The sequence below is a fragment of the Rhopalosiphum maidis genome, chromosome 2, assembly GCF_003676215.2.
Source record: "Rhopalosiphum maidis isolate BTI-1 chromosome 2, ASM367621v3, whole genome shotgun sequence".
In the NCBI taxonomy this organism is placed as follows: domain Eukaryota; kingdom Metazoa; phylum Arthropoda; class Insecta; order Hemiptera; family Aphididae; genus Rhopalosiphum; species Rhopalosiphum maidis.
Genome location: NC_040878.1, coordinates 85,316,446 through 85,335,460, shown reverse-complemented (window position 1 = coordinate 85,335,460; position 19,015 = coordinate 85,316,446). Strand labels below are relative to the sequence as shown.

At 28.7% G+C, this 19,015-nt stretch overlaps 1 protein-coding gene across 3 annotated transcripts in view; it reads right to left on the bottom strand.

The window, feature by feature from the left end:
- Window positions 1-18,049: 18,049 nt before the first annotated feature.
- LOC113552270 (lachesin) overlaps window positions 18,050-19,015 on the bottom strand; it is a 114,388-nt gene continuing 113,422 nt past the window's right edge. For all 3 annotated transcript variants that reach the window (XM_026955062.1, XM_026955064.1, XM_026955063.1), the window contains one exon: window positions 18,050-18,284. In XM_026955062.1, coding sequence (XP_026810863.1) covers window positions 18,187-18,284 — 98 coding nt within the window. In that variant the 3' untranslated portion in view covers window positions 18,050-18,186. The remainder of the gene's footprint in view (window positions 18,285-19,015) is intronic.

Below are 19,015 nucleotides of genomic sequence, written 5' to 3'. Positions count from 1 at the left end.
TTAATACAAGGTTTATTATAAGTTATACTTATCGTAGTAAAAAAAAATCAAAAATCGTTAGTCAATTTTTGTTTATAAGCATTTAAAGTTCAAATGTTTACGAAATATACCAAAATCACGAAAATTTGCAAAGAATTTTGAAGTTGAAAATTCATAAAATTGTTGTGATTTATACTTAAGGTTCAACAATCCAATACTAGGCTATCCATAAGTTTTCCTTCAAGTAACTGTAAAAAAAAGTTCCATTGTCAATATATAAAACATTTTATGAGCGTATGAAATTAAAATAACGATATATTACAATTTAAATATAGGTAATAATATAATACATCCAACCAATTATCATTGACTGACAAATCATCTCCGTTTAGAATCGTTTTTCGTATACAATATGACACCCGTCATTGTATTCAAATTTAACACATCCATTATAGTGACCAGTGACCTACTCTCCATCTCTACTATACGGCAGAGCGATACCCACTTGCCCACTTTTTTTTTTTTTTAAATTTACGTGTCTTTAAAATGTTAAATAGGTAAATTCCATTAATATGCCCGTGAGATCGTGATTAAAATATTGATAACCATTTCATTATTTGCAAAATTATTAGTTGCTTTATTAATAGTAATGAATATATTTCTTTTAATTGGTAAGTATTATTTAATTTGTATCGTTTAAGTTAGGTAACCTAACTTTTTCAACTTTAAATTTATCTAAATCGAAACTAAAACCAAAACTGAAATATATATAAATCGGTATACAAAATCGAAACCAAAACCAGAATTATTTCAATCGGTTTTAAGCCGTGTTAAAAACATCGAAAAAAAAGTTTTGGTTAAAAAAAAAACAATTTTTTTTTTATATATAATATACCTAAGTTATGTGGTGTTTTATAAATGGCCATATTAAGACGAAACAATAAAATATTTAAAAAACATTAAACTTAAGTCTGTGTCTCAAGTTGAAAATTACCCTATAATTTTCAGTTATATATATAGTAATCTGTATAACTTGTACACCATAATACCATATGTTATATAGTAGTACAGTATGTTTATTTATGGAGACAATATATTATTATATGATAATATAACATCATAAACACAGTATTTGAACACTAATAATAAGCATCTACCTAACTCGTGCATGACCTAACTTTGTTTGTTGTAAGCACTAAGGGGGATATGTTATAGCCTCATTGTCCCTACACTAGAAGAGTTAGCTACAGTTTCAATCATTAAAGCGATATTATAGTTTGTAATATTTACAGTATCGCGTTTTCCACATACTATAACATAGGCAGGTTGTACATATAGTATTATGTATAACTAAAATGGAATGTTCAATAAACAACTATAGGTAATCTGGTGTCGACAGCCCTTTGAATTTCGATGCCGATAAATATACATGGTAAGATAATAATATCATACTGTGTGCGAATTGAATAGAAATTCAATAAAAACTAATAATTTCCACAAACAGTAATTGGAAATTTAATACGAATCAAATTCGACTATTATTAAAAAAAAAAAAAAAAAAGGTTATAGTAAAGTAATATAAAAAAAAGGATATTTTAGTACTTTAGGACTATGAAAAAATAAATAAATTTCAGTCATTGAAAGTGTGCGGTTATGACGGCCGCTGTTCTGACAAGCTAAAATGCATATGCACATCGATTGAGCCATTAAAAATTAATGGATAGTCCATATAAAACTGTCTTAATTAGTTTAAGTTTATATACAATATACATAGTGTAGTTATAGTTATAGTTCACTTTTTTTTTATGAAATCGTTAATACCGGAGTTAATACGTTACGAAAATCATCATGCTGTACAACAGCCGTTGCAATTTGCAATGTGTACATTCACAATTGCGCGAAAACGTTTTGCGTGTCAATTTTTAGAAATTTTTTTTTTTAAAAAAACTTTAGATAAAACTATGGAATCCAACCCGTAAAACAGATTCGTAGTTATCAAAATCTAAAACACCATCGTCACCAAACATATTTGTAAATTACTAATTTATAAAAATTATCAATACGGCTTATCTGTAAGAGCTAAAATCAATGGTAACAGACAATAGTATTATATATATATACTAGCTGAATTACCCGGCAGTGCCCGGAAAAACTCCTTTTAAGTGTAAAACGCTGTAGAAGCGTTGTCGAAAAGAAGAATGGTTTTTTAAGTGTAAATTATATAATATTTAAATTTGTGACCACATGTGTAAAAAAGAGCTTAAATATTTTAGATTTTACGCGTGTCCGAACTGCTGGTGGTACGGAGTGCAAATGAAATGAACGTGTTATTGTGTAGGTTGCACGGTGACAAGGTAATGGAGAGATAACTAATAAATAGAATTTGTATGTTTACTGATTTATGTTATCGGTGTGCGTGGTATTGGTGTACGCGCGATGCAGGAGATTATTTTTATCGCTAAACTTCTCGGAACAACTATTCTAATGCGACTGTTAACGACGACGGACAAAGAGCTGAATTACCGGACTTCGCCCGTGTGTAGTTTTTGCTTTTTCAAAATTAAATTCTTAAATCAACAAGCATTGATGTGTTTTAAAGACGAAAAAAATGTATTTTATAATTTATATAATTGAGCATTGAGCTAGTCGGTGACAGGTGTTTTACGCCTCTGAACAATTCATATCTACACGCCGATAAGATACACACACAAAAAAAAGAGTCAGGTTACAGGTAGCTGGAAACCCTCGGGACGTCGTGCCGTACCGTATTCCCATTATCGGCCGATTGCTATTGTTATTATTATATGAATTTAGATATACAAATTACACTTAAAAATTTATTTCCACCGATTTCAACCCTTTAAAATCAAAATTTTGAAAATCGGGCGACGTGGCGACACTTAGAAAGGTATTTGGAACAACTCTGTGAAAAAAAATTGGAAAAAAGTTAAATAGCGTCGTCACAAAATGGGTACATAAAAATGGCCTGCTCTCATATATATTTAAGGATTAATAAACGTTTTTAAGAATCGATCGGCGGAATTGACGACATACAACAGTGTATCACATTAGAATATCGATCGACGCAATTTTTTATACACCCAAATTTTTTTGGAGATATTAAACTGCCGTAATAATATCATTATTGGTTAATAATGTCGACGCTGTGTCGACGGCAAATGTAGTTAAGGAGTATTAGATATTGGTCAAAGGGATTCCCATGGTAAAGATGTTATATAAGTCAATGTGGTTACACCTTGGGGAACGCTTGTTTCCATGTCGTAGAATGAAGTTTCCGTGTCTAATCTTAAATATTTTATTTCCTAAGTGTGCTTGAGAATAACCTAACGTCGCGTTTAGGTTAGGTGGCATTATTACCACCGCCGCGTAAACAGCATCTCTACGGCGACTTTAGCGGCATTTATAGCGCCAAAAGTATGTATGAACTATTATGAATATTTTATAAATCGGAAAATGGGTAATAACAATTGCTGTTTTTGGCCTTTGCTACAACCATAATGGCACCGGGAGTCGAGCATAAACTATAAGAAGCACTATAATCTATTCATTTTATAAAGACAAATCAACGGCAGACTTGTGTACAGTGACGTGGCTTAATTACACAACAGGCCCATAGATGGTTGACTCGATAGGGGTGACAAACAGGTGTTGTCTGACCACTAATACAACAAAAACTGGTCACCGCCAAGTCGTCTTCTTAAGTCTTAACTCCAATAGAGTATAGGTATAGTGTAATATAATATTGAAGTTTGTAGATATCTCATTTATATTATTATAGCTCAAACAACCAATATTAAATGTTGACGACTTCAAATATTAAACTGGAGTAATTTCTAACGTAATATATATATATATATAACAAAGCTTATCCGTTGTTTATTCTAGGTACTATAATTGAGTATCGATTATTGACCGTCGTGGACTTAATAATGTAGTTATCTCGAGAAACTTTCTCGACAAATCACGATGGTATTATACGGCAAAGCAAACATTTTCTTTAAACTATCCTTTCAAATCCCATATCAAAATTAATATTACCTTATACAAACTGTGTTATTTATAATTACGATTATTATTTTAACTGCTTGGGGATTTTTTTACACGGCTGTGTGCAATTTAATTAATAACAGCAAGTTTAATATAATATATAGTTAAATTAACATTAGCGATCATGTCATGGAATATAAATATACTTATGTTAACCTAACATATTGTACATACTGCCCAAAACCTATTTGTTTTACAATATTAATGCAATATTAAATATTAGTGGTGTAACACTGTACCAGTCTAGGTAGTCTAGCTATACGATTACGACGCTACTTGATCATAATTTAATGTTTAAAATATGAATCGAAAAAATGAAGTATTTTCGTGTAATTTTTAGAAAAGAATCCAATGTGGGTATTTATATCCAACCAATATAGCAGGCTGAGTGTAAGTTACGTTCTAAAATAACTTGTTGACGTAAATTGAGTTCGTAAATATAGTATGTAAATTGCATACCGAGTATTTTTCTGATGTATGTAAATTGCGTCCATTAAATGTGAGAAAGTGTTGAAGTTTTTTTAAATAAACAATATTTTCCTTTCCATTTTTCCAGACCCAGGAAAATCAATATTACTGTTATTATATTGGTATACTGGTCAATTTTAAGGTTTTATTTTTGTTCACTATCTATTACGTTCATTTTGATACATGTGCATTGTGCACTCAATAAAACGGCAACTTGAAACTATCAATTTAATACAATGTTAGTTATCAACAAGTACCTATACAAATTATTGATGTTAAATTGTTATATTGATCTTAAAATGTATATTTATGACGGATTTTTCGTCGAATGAAATTTACGTATTCACGTTAATAATACGGGATGCAGATGCAATATTATAACCTATTTACAAAGCATCCGAAGAAAAACAAAAGGCAATATTATAATCACCAAAGAAACAAACCTAAAACCACAATGGGCAACAACAATAGTACTAATTGTATGTGTCGATTTCGAGTTCTAGAGTAAAAAATAAACCTCAAGCCATTCAAACATTTATATAACGAATTAATTCACAAAAAAATCGAACCACATCAAATATTAAATTAATTGATGCTTAAAAAAAGGAGTAAAAATTATAGTCAATACACAATCGAAGCATTGGAAATATATAAAACTATATCATATGATAAATACAATCAATTCCAACTTAAAAAATAAAATTAATATAAGAATTTATAATTTTAATAGACTCCATGAGAATTTTATAAAGTCTTGATAAACATAATATAATAACAAAAATATTATTGATTTTATATGTATACCAAAAAAATTGTATAAATTACTTGAAAATGATAGAGCCGACTTACCTGCTAAGTAAAGCCGCCTCTGGAATACGATCTCAGATAGAGACATTAAAAACGATTAATTATCGACTGCCATAGAATTGCTTATATTCAATATACGCATGGCCACGGAAGTAACGATTAAAAAATAAATCACAATTCAATGGTCCAGCTACCAAGGAACTAATAAAAAAAAAAAAAAATAAGTAAACACTATGGTCATGGGTCCGGGCGTTTTTCTGATTGATGTCTGGTATTTTATTTGTAAAAAAACTAAACTAAACTAAATAAAAAAATTATATTATTATTACACGACGTGCGTTGTTAGCTTATAATTTAGTTTAATATGACATACATAATACACGTATACCTAAAAAATATTATGTTGGGTAAATATAATATAAATACGTCAATTTTATCGATTTCTATTCAATTTTTTTTTATCACTCTAAATAGTCTAAATCATGAATTTTAAACGATTGATGTTGTGCATTGTGGACTCATCGGCTTTGGTAGACAAAATATACTGTTCGAGGGAATCCGTACATCCTCGTACGTCCTCGTCCCTCTTCGTTTAGACCTGAAGTTCATACATTTGACTTCTGTTGTAGTATAGGTCTCGACAATAAAATTATTAATGGGCATGTCATGAATGTAGTTTATTACTTAAAAAAGTAATAAAATCTTTTTATTTTTAGAATTAAATTATTTTAATTTTTATACTATGTAGAGTGTAGACAATATTTTATATAGATATTATAAAATACAAAAAAAAAAAAAGAATTTGTTATTGATACTGATTGTATATTTGATATTTCATTTAATAATTAATTGATTTAAGACTTCATAGTTGGTACTCTTTATTATTTTTATTACTTGACCTTAATTCCAAAAAAACGAAGTCATAAATTGTTGTTTTAAAGCTTGTGAGATAAACTTGAATGCATTATTTTACCAAATTTGTACGTATACAAGCCCTTTTTACTAAAAAAAAATCTCATGTCAAGTAAATAAAGTTTAAATCTTAAAAATTAACTTTAAAGTATGTTGACAAACGGTTGTGAATTTAAAAAAAAACAAATGTATTTAAAACAATTTTGTTATATAGGATCCCTTCATATCTCTCTTACAAAAAATAACTGATATATTCATTAATTTTTTTTAACGTAAAATTTATTTTTTAAGTTGTTATCAGAACTAATGAATAAAGGTGGTGAAAATAAATGTCTTGTTCATAAGAACTGTTGAAAAACTTATATTAATTCAGATAAAACTTTGTCTAAAATCTAAATTGATCTAGACTATCAAGTTTTTATTATATACTATAATAGTGTAATATATTTTTCATTAAAATCTAAGTGTAATGTTGTAATAATATAAAACCAAATAGTTGAAAAAATTAAACATTCAACATAAACATATAAAAATAATATCGTTTCATCAATATTAAAATGTTGGTTACTTAAAATTATAGTTAAAATTTCAAATCTGAAAAAGTTAGTTAAAGATTAATATTTAATTTTAAATAATAACTAAACATGTCACGCGATTTTTGAGGCTGGACATTTATAGATGACTTGTCATCGAATTTTATATCAAACTCGCATGAATTTTACGTGTCATTTTCCGTTAAGTGCATCTGCCAATCTGCAAAAGTATATAAAATAAATAAATAATAATAATTGGCCATTTAAAGTTATATAATATGTATGGTACATATGTACCAATCAAATTCCTAGAATTTTATATTATTATATTCATATACTGTGTAAAAATCGTTGTATGTAGGTGCTGTAAGCATGAAGTACATACAAATATACAATACGCAAATATTAATAAACTTTTTTTTTTTTTAATTTGTAGATTTAAAGCAATATATATATGTATATATTCGTATAGTGTATACTTATAGTACTTATACTAACTAAAAGTATTTTTAACTGAATAATAAAAATAGCTATTAATTACTGTTCTTATAAATTTGAATAAATACAATTAATATATATTATATTTATATGTAAATGCATAGTATATAATATGTATTATAAATAATATAAACAAACGTGCACAAACGTGTCTATGAAAGACAAATTATTAATGAGAAAAAAATGCCACAGCGTCGTTATATTGATTGGGATTTAATAATAAATTAAAACATCAGACCTGTATTAGGTACATTAAATAGTTAAACGTACTGAATAGTTGTTTTAATAAGCTGTATAGTATAATAATAATGAAAATTTATAAAACGGAATCAATCGTATATCACAGTGAATTATTATTTATTTATTTTTTTTTTTTTGTGAAAATAACAATATACACACTCATATATATATATATATATATCCTACTTATGTCAATAAATAAAGAATAATACAAATTGAAAATAAACGTAATATATTAAAATACAATAATAATAATAATGACGTACTATACATTGCACATTTACACATAATACAAGCACGGAGTATTATAGTTCGTACATTTTGTTACACATATTACGTTTTGGAAAAAATGTACTCAAAGTAATACGTGTCAGCAAAAAAGTATCACAAACGTTACTCGTATTTTACGACTATGTAATGTATTAGGGAAGTTACGAGTTTCTACAAAAAAAAAAAAAAAAAAATAAAAAATGTTTGAAAAGTATAAATATTTATGATTTTTTTTTTTTTTAATAATAATAATACATATTATACGAAGTATATCTTAATCAGGTGATTCACTAAGAATATGCTTAGTGCTACCCCTAACTTTTTGTTTTAATAAATAATAAATTCTAATTCAAATTTTTGAAATTTATAATTACGCCATACTTCCGTTCACTTATATTTCTTACACTATTTATCGAAAATCGTATGGTAATACACACTTTTTCTAACTAGGGCCGTTTCCTTTTTTTACTTTACTTAGATGATTTTTTTTTTTTCATTACGTCTAAATCGAAATTAAAACAAGTCGTTTCTAAGTGATTTACTTTTTTGCTAACGAATCGATACTGCTATTAATAATGGTTAATATAAAATATAAAGTTTAAAGTATAACTTATATTATCAAGTATATATTAATTATTACTATATATTACCATTTCTACAAATTATATACTTTGATTATAATTTTTAAAACGTTTGTTGCACCTACCTCAGGACATTTATTTAATTACATAAATAATTTTAGGGAAAAAAAATGCATTATTAAAGGAAAAACCACGATACGCACCCTTGCCCCTTGGTATAGAAATGTGAAAATAGTATGCTATAATATATTTATGTTATAATTTTAGTGATATAATCAATTGAGATATTATACAGTGGTGGTGATATATCATAGTATCTTGTATAGTATTAATATTATAAACGTATATTATTATAATGATTTCACGGACAAGGAAAATTTGTTAATCCCGATGCGGTCGCGTTAACACGAAATGCGTGTGCTTGCGTTGACAAGAGGACGTGCGAGTGTTCTGGAAACGGTCCAAATATGTTACCGTGGCGTGCGGAGGCACGAAACATTCTCAGTACTTTATTGATATCCATATAATATACACACCGGGTGAGTTTCCATATTTCGACAGAGTTTTTATGCATAACATTAAATTCGCCTCGATGACGACTGCGACATCAATATATAATATTATACCGGCAACGACGGTAGCGTTGACAATGATCATAAATAATGATAATGATTATAATGGCGTTACTACGTATACGCGTGTGTTATACTGACTGCGTTCGTACTCAACTTACGTTGTGATAATATGGTAAATCGAAATTGTCTTCATTATTTGCGTATACGAAAATATGTCCCTTTCTGAAAGAGATTTAATTGAAGTACGTACGGCACAATAATATATGTGAACGCCGACGGATTTTACGTCTAGGTACCTACGTCTGAAGAGATAGATGGGTTGGAATCGTTTGCGATTTTCGGTCCACAGTGATGCATATCATGTCCGTTGCTGTTCTATAAATATATAAATAAACGGTTTTGAAAATTGCATAAATCGTTTCACGTACAACGATCACGTACTCGTGTAGGTAGTATACCTTCATAGGCATGCGGTTATCCACGCGGCACACGCACCACGTGTCCGATTAAAACGCATTGCTGGATGTAAAAGTGCAATCAATCTCAACGCTTAATGTATTTTTTAGCGCTTCGTTTCTAATGACAGTAGAAAGAATCGATATCCAATCGATACGCATGCGGCGGCGGCGGCGAGTTACGTTATCGGAGTCCGGTGTCGTGTCTGGGGCAGATTTTTAAATGACACCCTATAATATTATTCTAAATTTATAATTATCACAAAAATAGCCACATACTGTAACAATATTTTAAATAATAATTATACACACACTTGGCACCGTTATTCGTTTTATTTTTTATTTTTAAAAATGAAAAACTGTATAAATACAACGTTTAAAGAAGCCTTTGGTACGTCAAATAAAATGGATTATTTTTCAGTAAATCGGGTTTGGCTGTCCTGTCTGATTGTCTCGGAAAAAAGAAAACTCAAGCACGTTCTAGCAAGACTGTTATATTCACACATCGGAGGCGAAGAGACGGGGTCTGGAGTTAGGGCCGAGCATATGCGTTTTTACATTAAAAAAAAAAAAAAACATTGTCGTCTATTGCCAGTCATTACAATAATTGTAATAATTATTATTTTACAATATGTAGTTAAGGGGGAAAATAGATTTTAGCAAAATAAGTAACTAATATTATAGGTAAGGAAAATTAAGCAAAGTAATGTGCTGAGTCTATTATAATGACTACGTACAATTTGTAATACAACGTCGCTGTCACGTCAAGCAAGATGATTCCTTCTACCGCCGCTATGTGGTATTGTAGTAGAGTAGAAGCGTACGTGTGCAGTTGACGTAGACAAGCTATAACTGCGATACAGATCAAGTAAATTATTTTATATGGTTTTTAATAACTTTAATAAATGTTTTACCGACCATATTTTGTGTTATCTTTTCTCGTAATCGATAACGTTCTATTGAAGGACCGAACTACACTGAAATATCCTTACCTGTGGTAGATGAAGTCTAAAAGGCGTGGACGAAGTGAAACGATATACGTATACTATCGTACCTTACGTTCAATTAGCAGTGCTGGTCAAGTTAATTAGATATTCGTCGTTGACCGAGAGAGTACTTACTATAAGGTAAGGCAATTATTGGTTAGAGCGTGACGCTTTCACGCTAAACAAATCCAACACCGCCGGAGTGCATGGCTTGCGGTCGTTCGATTTAAAAGAGGTGTAAGCGATACGAAAATGCGTGTAAGGTATCTCTTGACCCCTCGAATGTCATCGAGGTCGCACCAATAAAGTTAACCGCGTGTACCCGGTGCAGTAGTACTAATTATTGTAATAACATACCTCGCGATAATAAAACTATAACGATATGAAAATCGTTCGAATTCGGTATTTTTACCGCATTCGTCCCGCACTGGTGTACTAGATAACCTCGTCGTCTGCGTCATCGTTGAAATCGGATCGATTCGAAGAAGGGATCGCGTAGACATCCAACATAACGTCACCCATCATATAAACGCGGACCTGTGGCGGTAATAAAATACGGCTTGCTAAAATGCCGGGAAAATGTCCATCGAAACTAGTCGTTATGCTGTACACTATGCACAGGACAGGTACACTGCAAACAACGCCCGCGTGGAAGTATGTAAAACATACACATGATATACCTACACAACAATACGGCGGTGGCGCCGAACACGACGCATACACTAAAATGTTGGTTAGTTATTAGGACGGGTCGGTATAGTCGATTATGTATTGATATTGTGTATGACGTGTATAATGTGTGTATAATATATAACATGATATAATGTCAGAATGTCGTCGTTTTATGGGAGGGATAATACAATGTATAGTGTCTCGAATTGGCGACGCGGGGGGGGAGGGTGAAGGGGTGCCGGGTAAAGTTATTAATAACAGTTCGAAGCCACACTGTATTATACACGTATAAAGGTACAATATATCATGAAATGCCGAGTACCTAAATTACACACGGGTCGTGTTGTCGGTGCTTATACAATATATACTGTGCGTAGACGTATATCTCGCGAACGAAATTGATGGCGAGTCGCGTGTGTAAACGCGCGTTTCTCGACGTTAAAACGTTTCAGCCGCGGGTCGTCGATGTAAATGGACAGAAGGGCACACAGCAAACGCCAACCCACATCGTCGGCGTTGCGCCATATAAGTTCTGTGCGGCATACGTCGAGACGTATAAAAAAATATTACACACAACAATTTATATAGGCCACACCGGTGGCGGATCCAGAGGGGGGGGCGACCAAGGCGATCGCCCCCCCTCCGTTCTCTTAAAAAAAAATAGTTTGAAGTCCCTGATTTCAGTTTTTGACGTAATTATACTTCAAGGGTAACAAAATTATAGTGATATATTTTTTTTTATTACTATTACCGAAATAAATACTTTGTCAAAATATTGATGTGCGCCCTTTAAAAATCGATCAACCCTGTTATCTTGGTCTGGATCCGCCCCTGGGCCACACGTACACGCACCATGCACCGTGCACACTGCGGTACATCACGAGTGAGATTTATTTTTTCTCCGTTCTTGCCGTATTCCAATTATTACCATCGTCAATAATTGTTTGACGGTGTCCGGGTTTCGTTCGTCTCTCGCCGACGGGATTCGTCGTCGGAGATCTTTGCACTCGCGCGACGATGATGTATTACTGTATAACGTGTAGAATGAATTAGGTCGGTTGATAAGAAGAAAGTTTGTGTTTGTGCTATACATAATAATACGAAACACACACGTTCAATAGAATTTTGTTTTATTTTACATTATGTTTGTATTATAGTCGTATCATAATCATAATAATAATAATAATAATAATATGTTACATAGTGGATAATATAATAATGTTTTGTTGTAAATTATAATATATTATTTACACTCTGGACGTTCTCGGCGCCCCGAAGAATACATATATTTACGATAATATAAACAATAATAAACATAATATCATAACGATACAATATGAATAAGAATAGAGCAGTTTTTTTTTTTGCACCAATCCTAACTTAGTGTGTGCGTGGAGCTACATTTATGTACAATCGATTTCGGGAATAACAGACAGCGAAATGACATTTTCGGCTACAACGAAATTACAAATTTTAATCGAACTAATATATTATATATAACAGTGTTGTGTGACATTTGACAAGTTTTTTCAATGCTAAAAAGGATAATTGAGAGATGAACATTTTTATTCTGAAATTTTTAGTGATGCAATAGTAAACCGAATATCAGAAAACAATAGAATTTTGAACAAAATTATACCTAAGCCGATGCAAATAGTTAAAATATATTTGTTTGAAAACGGTTACATTGCTTACACTTTCCATTCTATAACAGTTGTTTTTAATTTGTCTAATATCACACTTGGAAGTTATAGTGTATAGGTAAATTTTAATATACAGTTACTGTTTGGTATTTAAAATCTATGTACAAATATGCAATGTAAAATATGTTTAGAAACTGTCCTAAAAAGTTTTAATTGAAATATAAAAACAATAATTAAACAATATAGAATAATTAATACAGTTTGTATTTGGAATCTAAAATGGACGTTGTACATATCATAAAGTTAAATATATATTATATATTATTTTTTAAAGCAATAACAACGTTTTGATTTTTTATAAAAAAAAAATAAGAATAAAAAACGACAATAATCTATACACACACGCGATTGACGTGCTTATTTACACATAATAATTTATTATATAAGTGTGTATCGACGAATTGTACTAGTTTCAGACTAAATAAATTGATTACAATTTACAAAGAAATGAAAAAAAAAATAAGAAAAATTTCAGGGAAGTTTTCTCAGGTTCGAAACGAATCAAACGTTTTCATATTTTAATGTTAATAATATTTCATGTTTTTAAAATTCAAAAATTTGAATATCTATGAAACTATGGGATTCAGAAGAATTAACTATAACCTAGTGTTAAAAAAATGAATTATATATTAAAGAACATAGTCTCGTAATCCAATTAAAAATATTATGGACCTAATAATATACGAATATAATTATAAATGCAGCACTCAGTAATGTGGTTAACTCAAGACTTGGTAACATGTCCATTGTCCATCAATTACCTAAAAATTACTGCTTTTAAATTCGTTTACCTAAAAATATTGCTAAACATTGAAATTGTGGGATTTAGTTCTGTCACGTGTTTTAAAACATTATGCTCATATGTTGATGAAAATAATATGAACGTGTTCCCTTAAATACAACACCATGATGTAAACTTGAAAACTTTAAAACTGAGTCCATCGCAAATATTATATTGACAAAAAAAAAAAAATCATTTACTGCTACTAGTGATTATCAAAATGAAGTAACTACATCGAAAAATACATAATATTATTATTATAAACTTTACAATAATTTAAAAATCATACTAAAGACAATACGTAGGTACCGACGATAAATCTTTATATATATTATGAATTATAATAAATGTCTACGTATTATTATGAAACAATAAAATATATGATAACACGTAAAACACGGTTGACAAGTAACAATAGTTTATAAATTAGCTTCGTTTCAAAATAACAAATATATCACAATAGTAAAATGTCTATGAAAAAAAGTGTAAAAAAATTCGTAGTGTCGTGTGTTTTTAATAAATTCATACTAAGTTTAAAATGAGAAAAAATGTCTTATGTCAAATGTCTATTGCGTAACTTGTAACAATATTTAATAAAAACGATATTCGATTAATTTATCGTGAGGTGTTTTACCGTGTTGTAGTTTTATAACTTCTGCTAAATAATACGTTTTGATTAATATAATTTGTCGGTTTGGGAAAAGTATACTCATAAATTTTGTTTTTTTTTATCGCCAACATATTTAGGTAGATACTAATAGTAATAATACTTTTGGAAATTAATTTAATAAATAAAAATAAAAAAATTTACAAAATTATTGTACATTATTTAGTTATTGGGATGAATTTGAAAATGTATTTATTTGGTATTTATTTGGAAAAAAAAATATAACTTATAATTGTAATAATAAGAAAAAACCAGCTATATTATAACTTTCTTGAACTATTCAACATTTTTTACATTATATAATAATTGAAATTCATTCATAATATATACATTGTAGTACCATAGAACTTATTATATTACAATGTGCGTATTAAATTTAAAAAAATGTCTTATTCAAGTAAAAAAATTTAAATTAATTTTTTTTAATTTTTCTTATGAGTAGGTATATTTTGTTTGCAGTAAAAACGCTCTTGTTAGATCAATATGATATAATAAATGCAGATATTATAATAAATTACGTACTATGTACGACTTACCATACATATGTTTATTATGGTGTTTTTTTTTTGTTTAAAAGATATAACGATAATATTATATTAAACGAAAAATAAATTAAATCAAATTTTCATGAAACTAGAAAATTGTATTTTTACTGAAATTGGAATAAAATGAATGAAGCTGGCAATTTAATTTAGAAATTTACGTTAATTTACCATTTGATTAATAATATTTAGTTATGTTGTATTATTAGTTTAAAACGCAATTCATTCATCTGTTTTTAATGGATAATAATATATTATGTAGTATAATAAACAAATATTTTACAAAATATATAATATCATGTTTCGTATAAACGTAAAATGTTAATTAACTTTAATTTGGTTATTTAAGTCAAAGGAAGAAAAAGTATAATTACTACATACTTTCTAAGAATTTTTTTAAAATTATTTTAATACTATTCTGCAAACTCAGGTTTAAATGTCCCAATCATAATAATTTACGCTGTGTTCAATTATTTTTTAAATATGATTGAAACTATTGCATTGCACTTATTTAAAATCAAAAGAATTCTCTTCGAACACGTGTCATAAATAATTATTAATTTTAATTCAACAAGTTAAAATGAGAATTTAAAATAAAAAAACTAAAATTAAATTACAGACAATTTCGTTTTATTTTTTAATAAATAAAAATCGACGTTTAAATTCAACAGTCTAGTGTAACGTATTATTATTATATGTCACTAAACAGAGTTTATTTTTATCATATTACTTTTATGTGTGCATATTGAGTGTGAGACCGTCAAACAGAAAAAATATTATAATTTATGTTTTTACGACCAGGTTGGTTATTATTTAAAACTGAAAATAAGATGTTTTGTAATATAATGTGTTCTTTTTACTTACTTATAAAGTAAGTAATATACTAATATATCGAGTATTTCTATGGCGTATATTATATTACATATGTGGTATGGTTTTTTTTTAAATTTAACATTTTTCTTTGTGTTAAATAGCATCGAAGTTATAGATTTGTATAATTTTCTTAAAAATGACCATAAAATGCTTTTTTGAAAATTAAAAATTTTCAATCTAGTGGCATTAAAAGCTTTTTACTGTTCCAAAATTTGTCAAAAAAAAAAAAAACGTAATTATTATGAAACGAATATGGTTGCTTTGTTTTAATAGAAGAAAATATCCCATACATAATATCAGTATCTAAGCTAGCTATAGCAACTATAACAGAAATACTTGATAGTTAAAATAAATTTCCCATACTTCTGTGCTATGTATACTAAATTATAATATTGTTATATTGTGTGAACGTTGAGAGATATCGATGGAATTTTGGATATTTTTGAATCTAATATGGTACATCGGCCCGAGTATGTGAATTTCTGACTATAATAAAATGTATTGTCTATTGTTTATAATATCAATTTACATGTAATTTAATGATTTCAAATTGCGTTTTAAACGTAGTGACCGTTTTAGTAATATCACAGCAAAGTTTGAAATAACTTGAAAATAATTATCTTATCGTATTTATATTTTAATCTGTCCACGAAGAACATAGTTTAATATTTTATCCATTATGCGTGTTTAATGCAAATAATATGTGACTTATATTTAGGTGATTTGAACTGTAATAAGGACAATATGTGGAAATGTGTTAGTCAACAGTACACGTTGTCTGAAGACAAACATTTAATTTATTCACGTTTGGATCGGCGAGTACATTCAGAGAATTGGTATGACGGGAATTTTTTGAAAATTTGAAATTCCTTTAATTATTACCGTTTTCGTATGAACTATGTTGTACGCGGAACTACAGCAGATTTAAACAAAGAATGATAGTTGTGCGATTGCCCCGAATAATATGATTTAATCTTACTCCAAGAATATTTTCATATTTTAATTTTACAGGTAAATAATTTCAATGATTGTTATTAAGGATCATTGGCCTGCTGCAGGTATGTTATTATGTCCATGAGTTATTAGCGACTTAAAAAATATTCTGCTTATGCATTTTATTGCGTTACGCATGGGCATAAAAACAAAGCGTACCCTAACCATATTATGAATTTCCAAGAGCATATGCTATAACTAAATACATTATTAATACATACGTACCCTCTGTTTTATTTACATTTTTTAGTACTCTTTCCGACGCGTCACTTTAAAATATTATATCGCTATTTTTAACTGTTTTTTTTTTTTTTTTTAATAATATTGTCACGTCATGTGTCATCTTTGGCAACGAATAGAAATTTACTGAAAAACATAAAAAAAAAAAAAAAACATTAAACCGATGAAACATTATTATGTGTAGCGGGCTATGTACTAATATTATACAAAACGGTTCTGTAAGTGTATTACTTTTAACCGATTTTAGCGATTTTTGAATAGTTCAATAAAGGCTATTAAATATTTTAATGGACATCATTATAAATTGATCAAATAAACCATATTATGTAAATGTACTTATGATAACGTGCTCATTTTGTCATTTCAAATCTATTTATTAAGCTCGAGTTTTCCAAAGGATTTGAAAATTACGTCGTTTACGTATTCAACGTCGTGAGAGCAGTACAACATACGTATAATTTAAAAATGCGCACGAACTTACCTATACGTGTTTTTATTTCTATTGAATCTATTGTATATGACATCTAGAACGGCGATAGGACCTTTTTTTCCGCCTGAGATATTATTTATATATTGTTAATAAATATTCTATTAATACACATATTTGCCCCGCCACTCGAAATATCCAAACGTTTTTATGAGGTGATCCGACAAACGTTATCATTTTTTTTTACCCTCCAAATCATAACAAATATAAAGATAATTCATTTTTATGTTGCATGCAGTAACAGCCTGCAAGTTTGGTTGCATTTTAAAACAAAATTGGAATTTATCGTTGTATTGTATTCTTTTTTAAATTTTTTAATAATTTTATTGTACTTATTTTTAACGATTGCACCTATAATATTTTTTAGATACCTATTAGATTAAATATTTAAATGAAAAAAATAGTAAGAACACACAGCACTACGTGGATGAAGTGAAAATTAAATTGATAGGTTTTTAAACTAGTAGGTATTGAAATACAAATAAATGTACATTTTTTTTTTTATTATATTGACACATATTATTATGATGATATTTGATTCTTTAATAGTGAGTTCAAAGACTTAATAATTTCTATCATGACTAGTATATGCATTCTCAAAACATAAAATGTCAGCAGTAACTAAAATTATTTTCTATTATAGCATTTCGATATTATCAAGCGTTATTGTTATTTATTATTCAATTATTTTCAACAATAATATTTGTTGAGTTCCGTAACATACTTAACTTAAAAATCATAATTATTATAATAATGTATAATAAAATGTGTACAACAAAACAAAACAAAATTCAGCTATAATTGTTGTATAATAATAATGTTATGATAATAATATATAATAAGGATGTTGAGCCGTTCATGATGGTATGTGATGTGAAGACGTGAGACACGTGACTACACCAAACACGGTTATTGCGATTTGGGACCGGCTGTATCTGCTGGGGCCCCAATTGCCTGAAAAACAAAAAATTAAAAATAACAGCAACATCGGCGTTGTAGAAGTAAGAAATAATTAGTTCTAAAGGCCCGAGTCGTATCGGGTTTATTGAACCAATGAGCAAATATTTACGGTGGTCGACAGTACAACGATATTGCGATGGATAAAATATGTGATAAACAAATATGTAAAAAAAAAAAAAGAACAGTAACAATAGTAAAATAAAACAAAACGTGTGAAAAAAAAAAAAGAAAAGAAAAAAATGCTGGCCCGTTAATGATGCTGCCGAGAGGCATTTCGAAATGGATTTACAAAATTTCAACGGGGCACACAATAATGTATTTAAAATAAAACTAAAACAAAAACGATTTCAACTTTCAAACTGCTTTAGTATTTTATAAATCTCTGTAGGTGAGACTTTTATATTAAAACAAACTCAAAGCGGATATGATTCAAATCAACAGACCAAGTCAAAACGCGTACAATGGATGTCATGTTCAAAATCGCATAGCATAACCTGCAGTGCAATGGTTTATTAATGGTATTCACAAAGCAATACAAAAACTTAACATATTAATATAAAATATATAGGATGTACTCAAAAAAGTTTTTTAAAACGTTAAAAAATTTATCACGAAAATTAATTATTAAATAGATATTATTATATTATTAAGTAAGTTTGCGGTTGTTTTTTTTTTTATCACTGTTAGTATTTTAGTTTTCACCCCACAAATAAGCCTTTTTTATT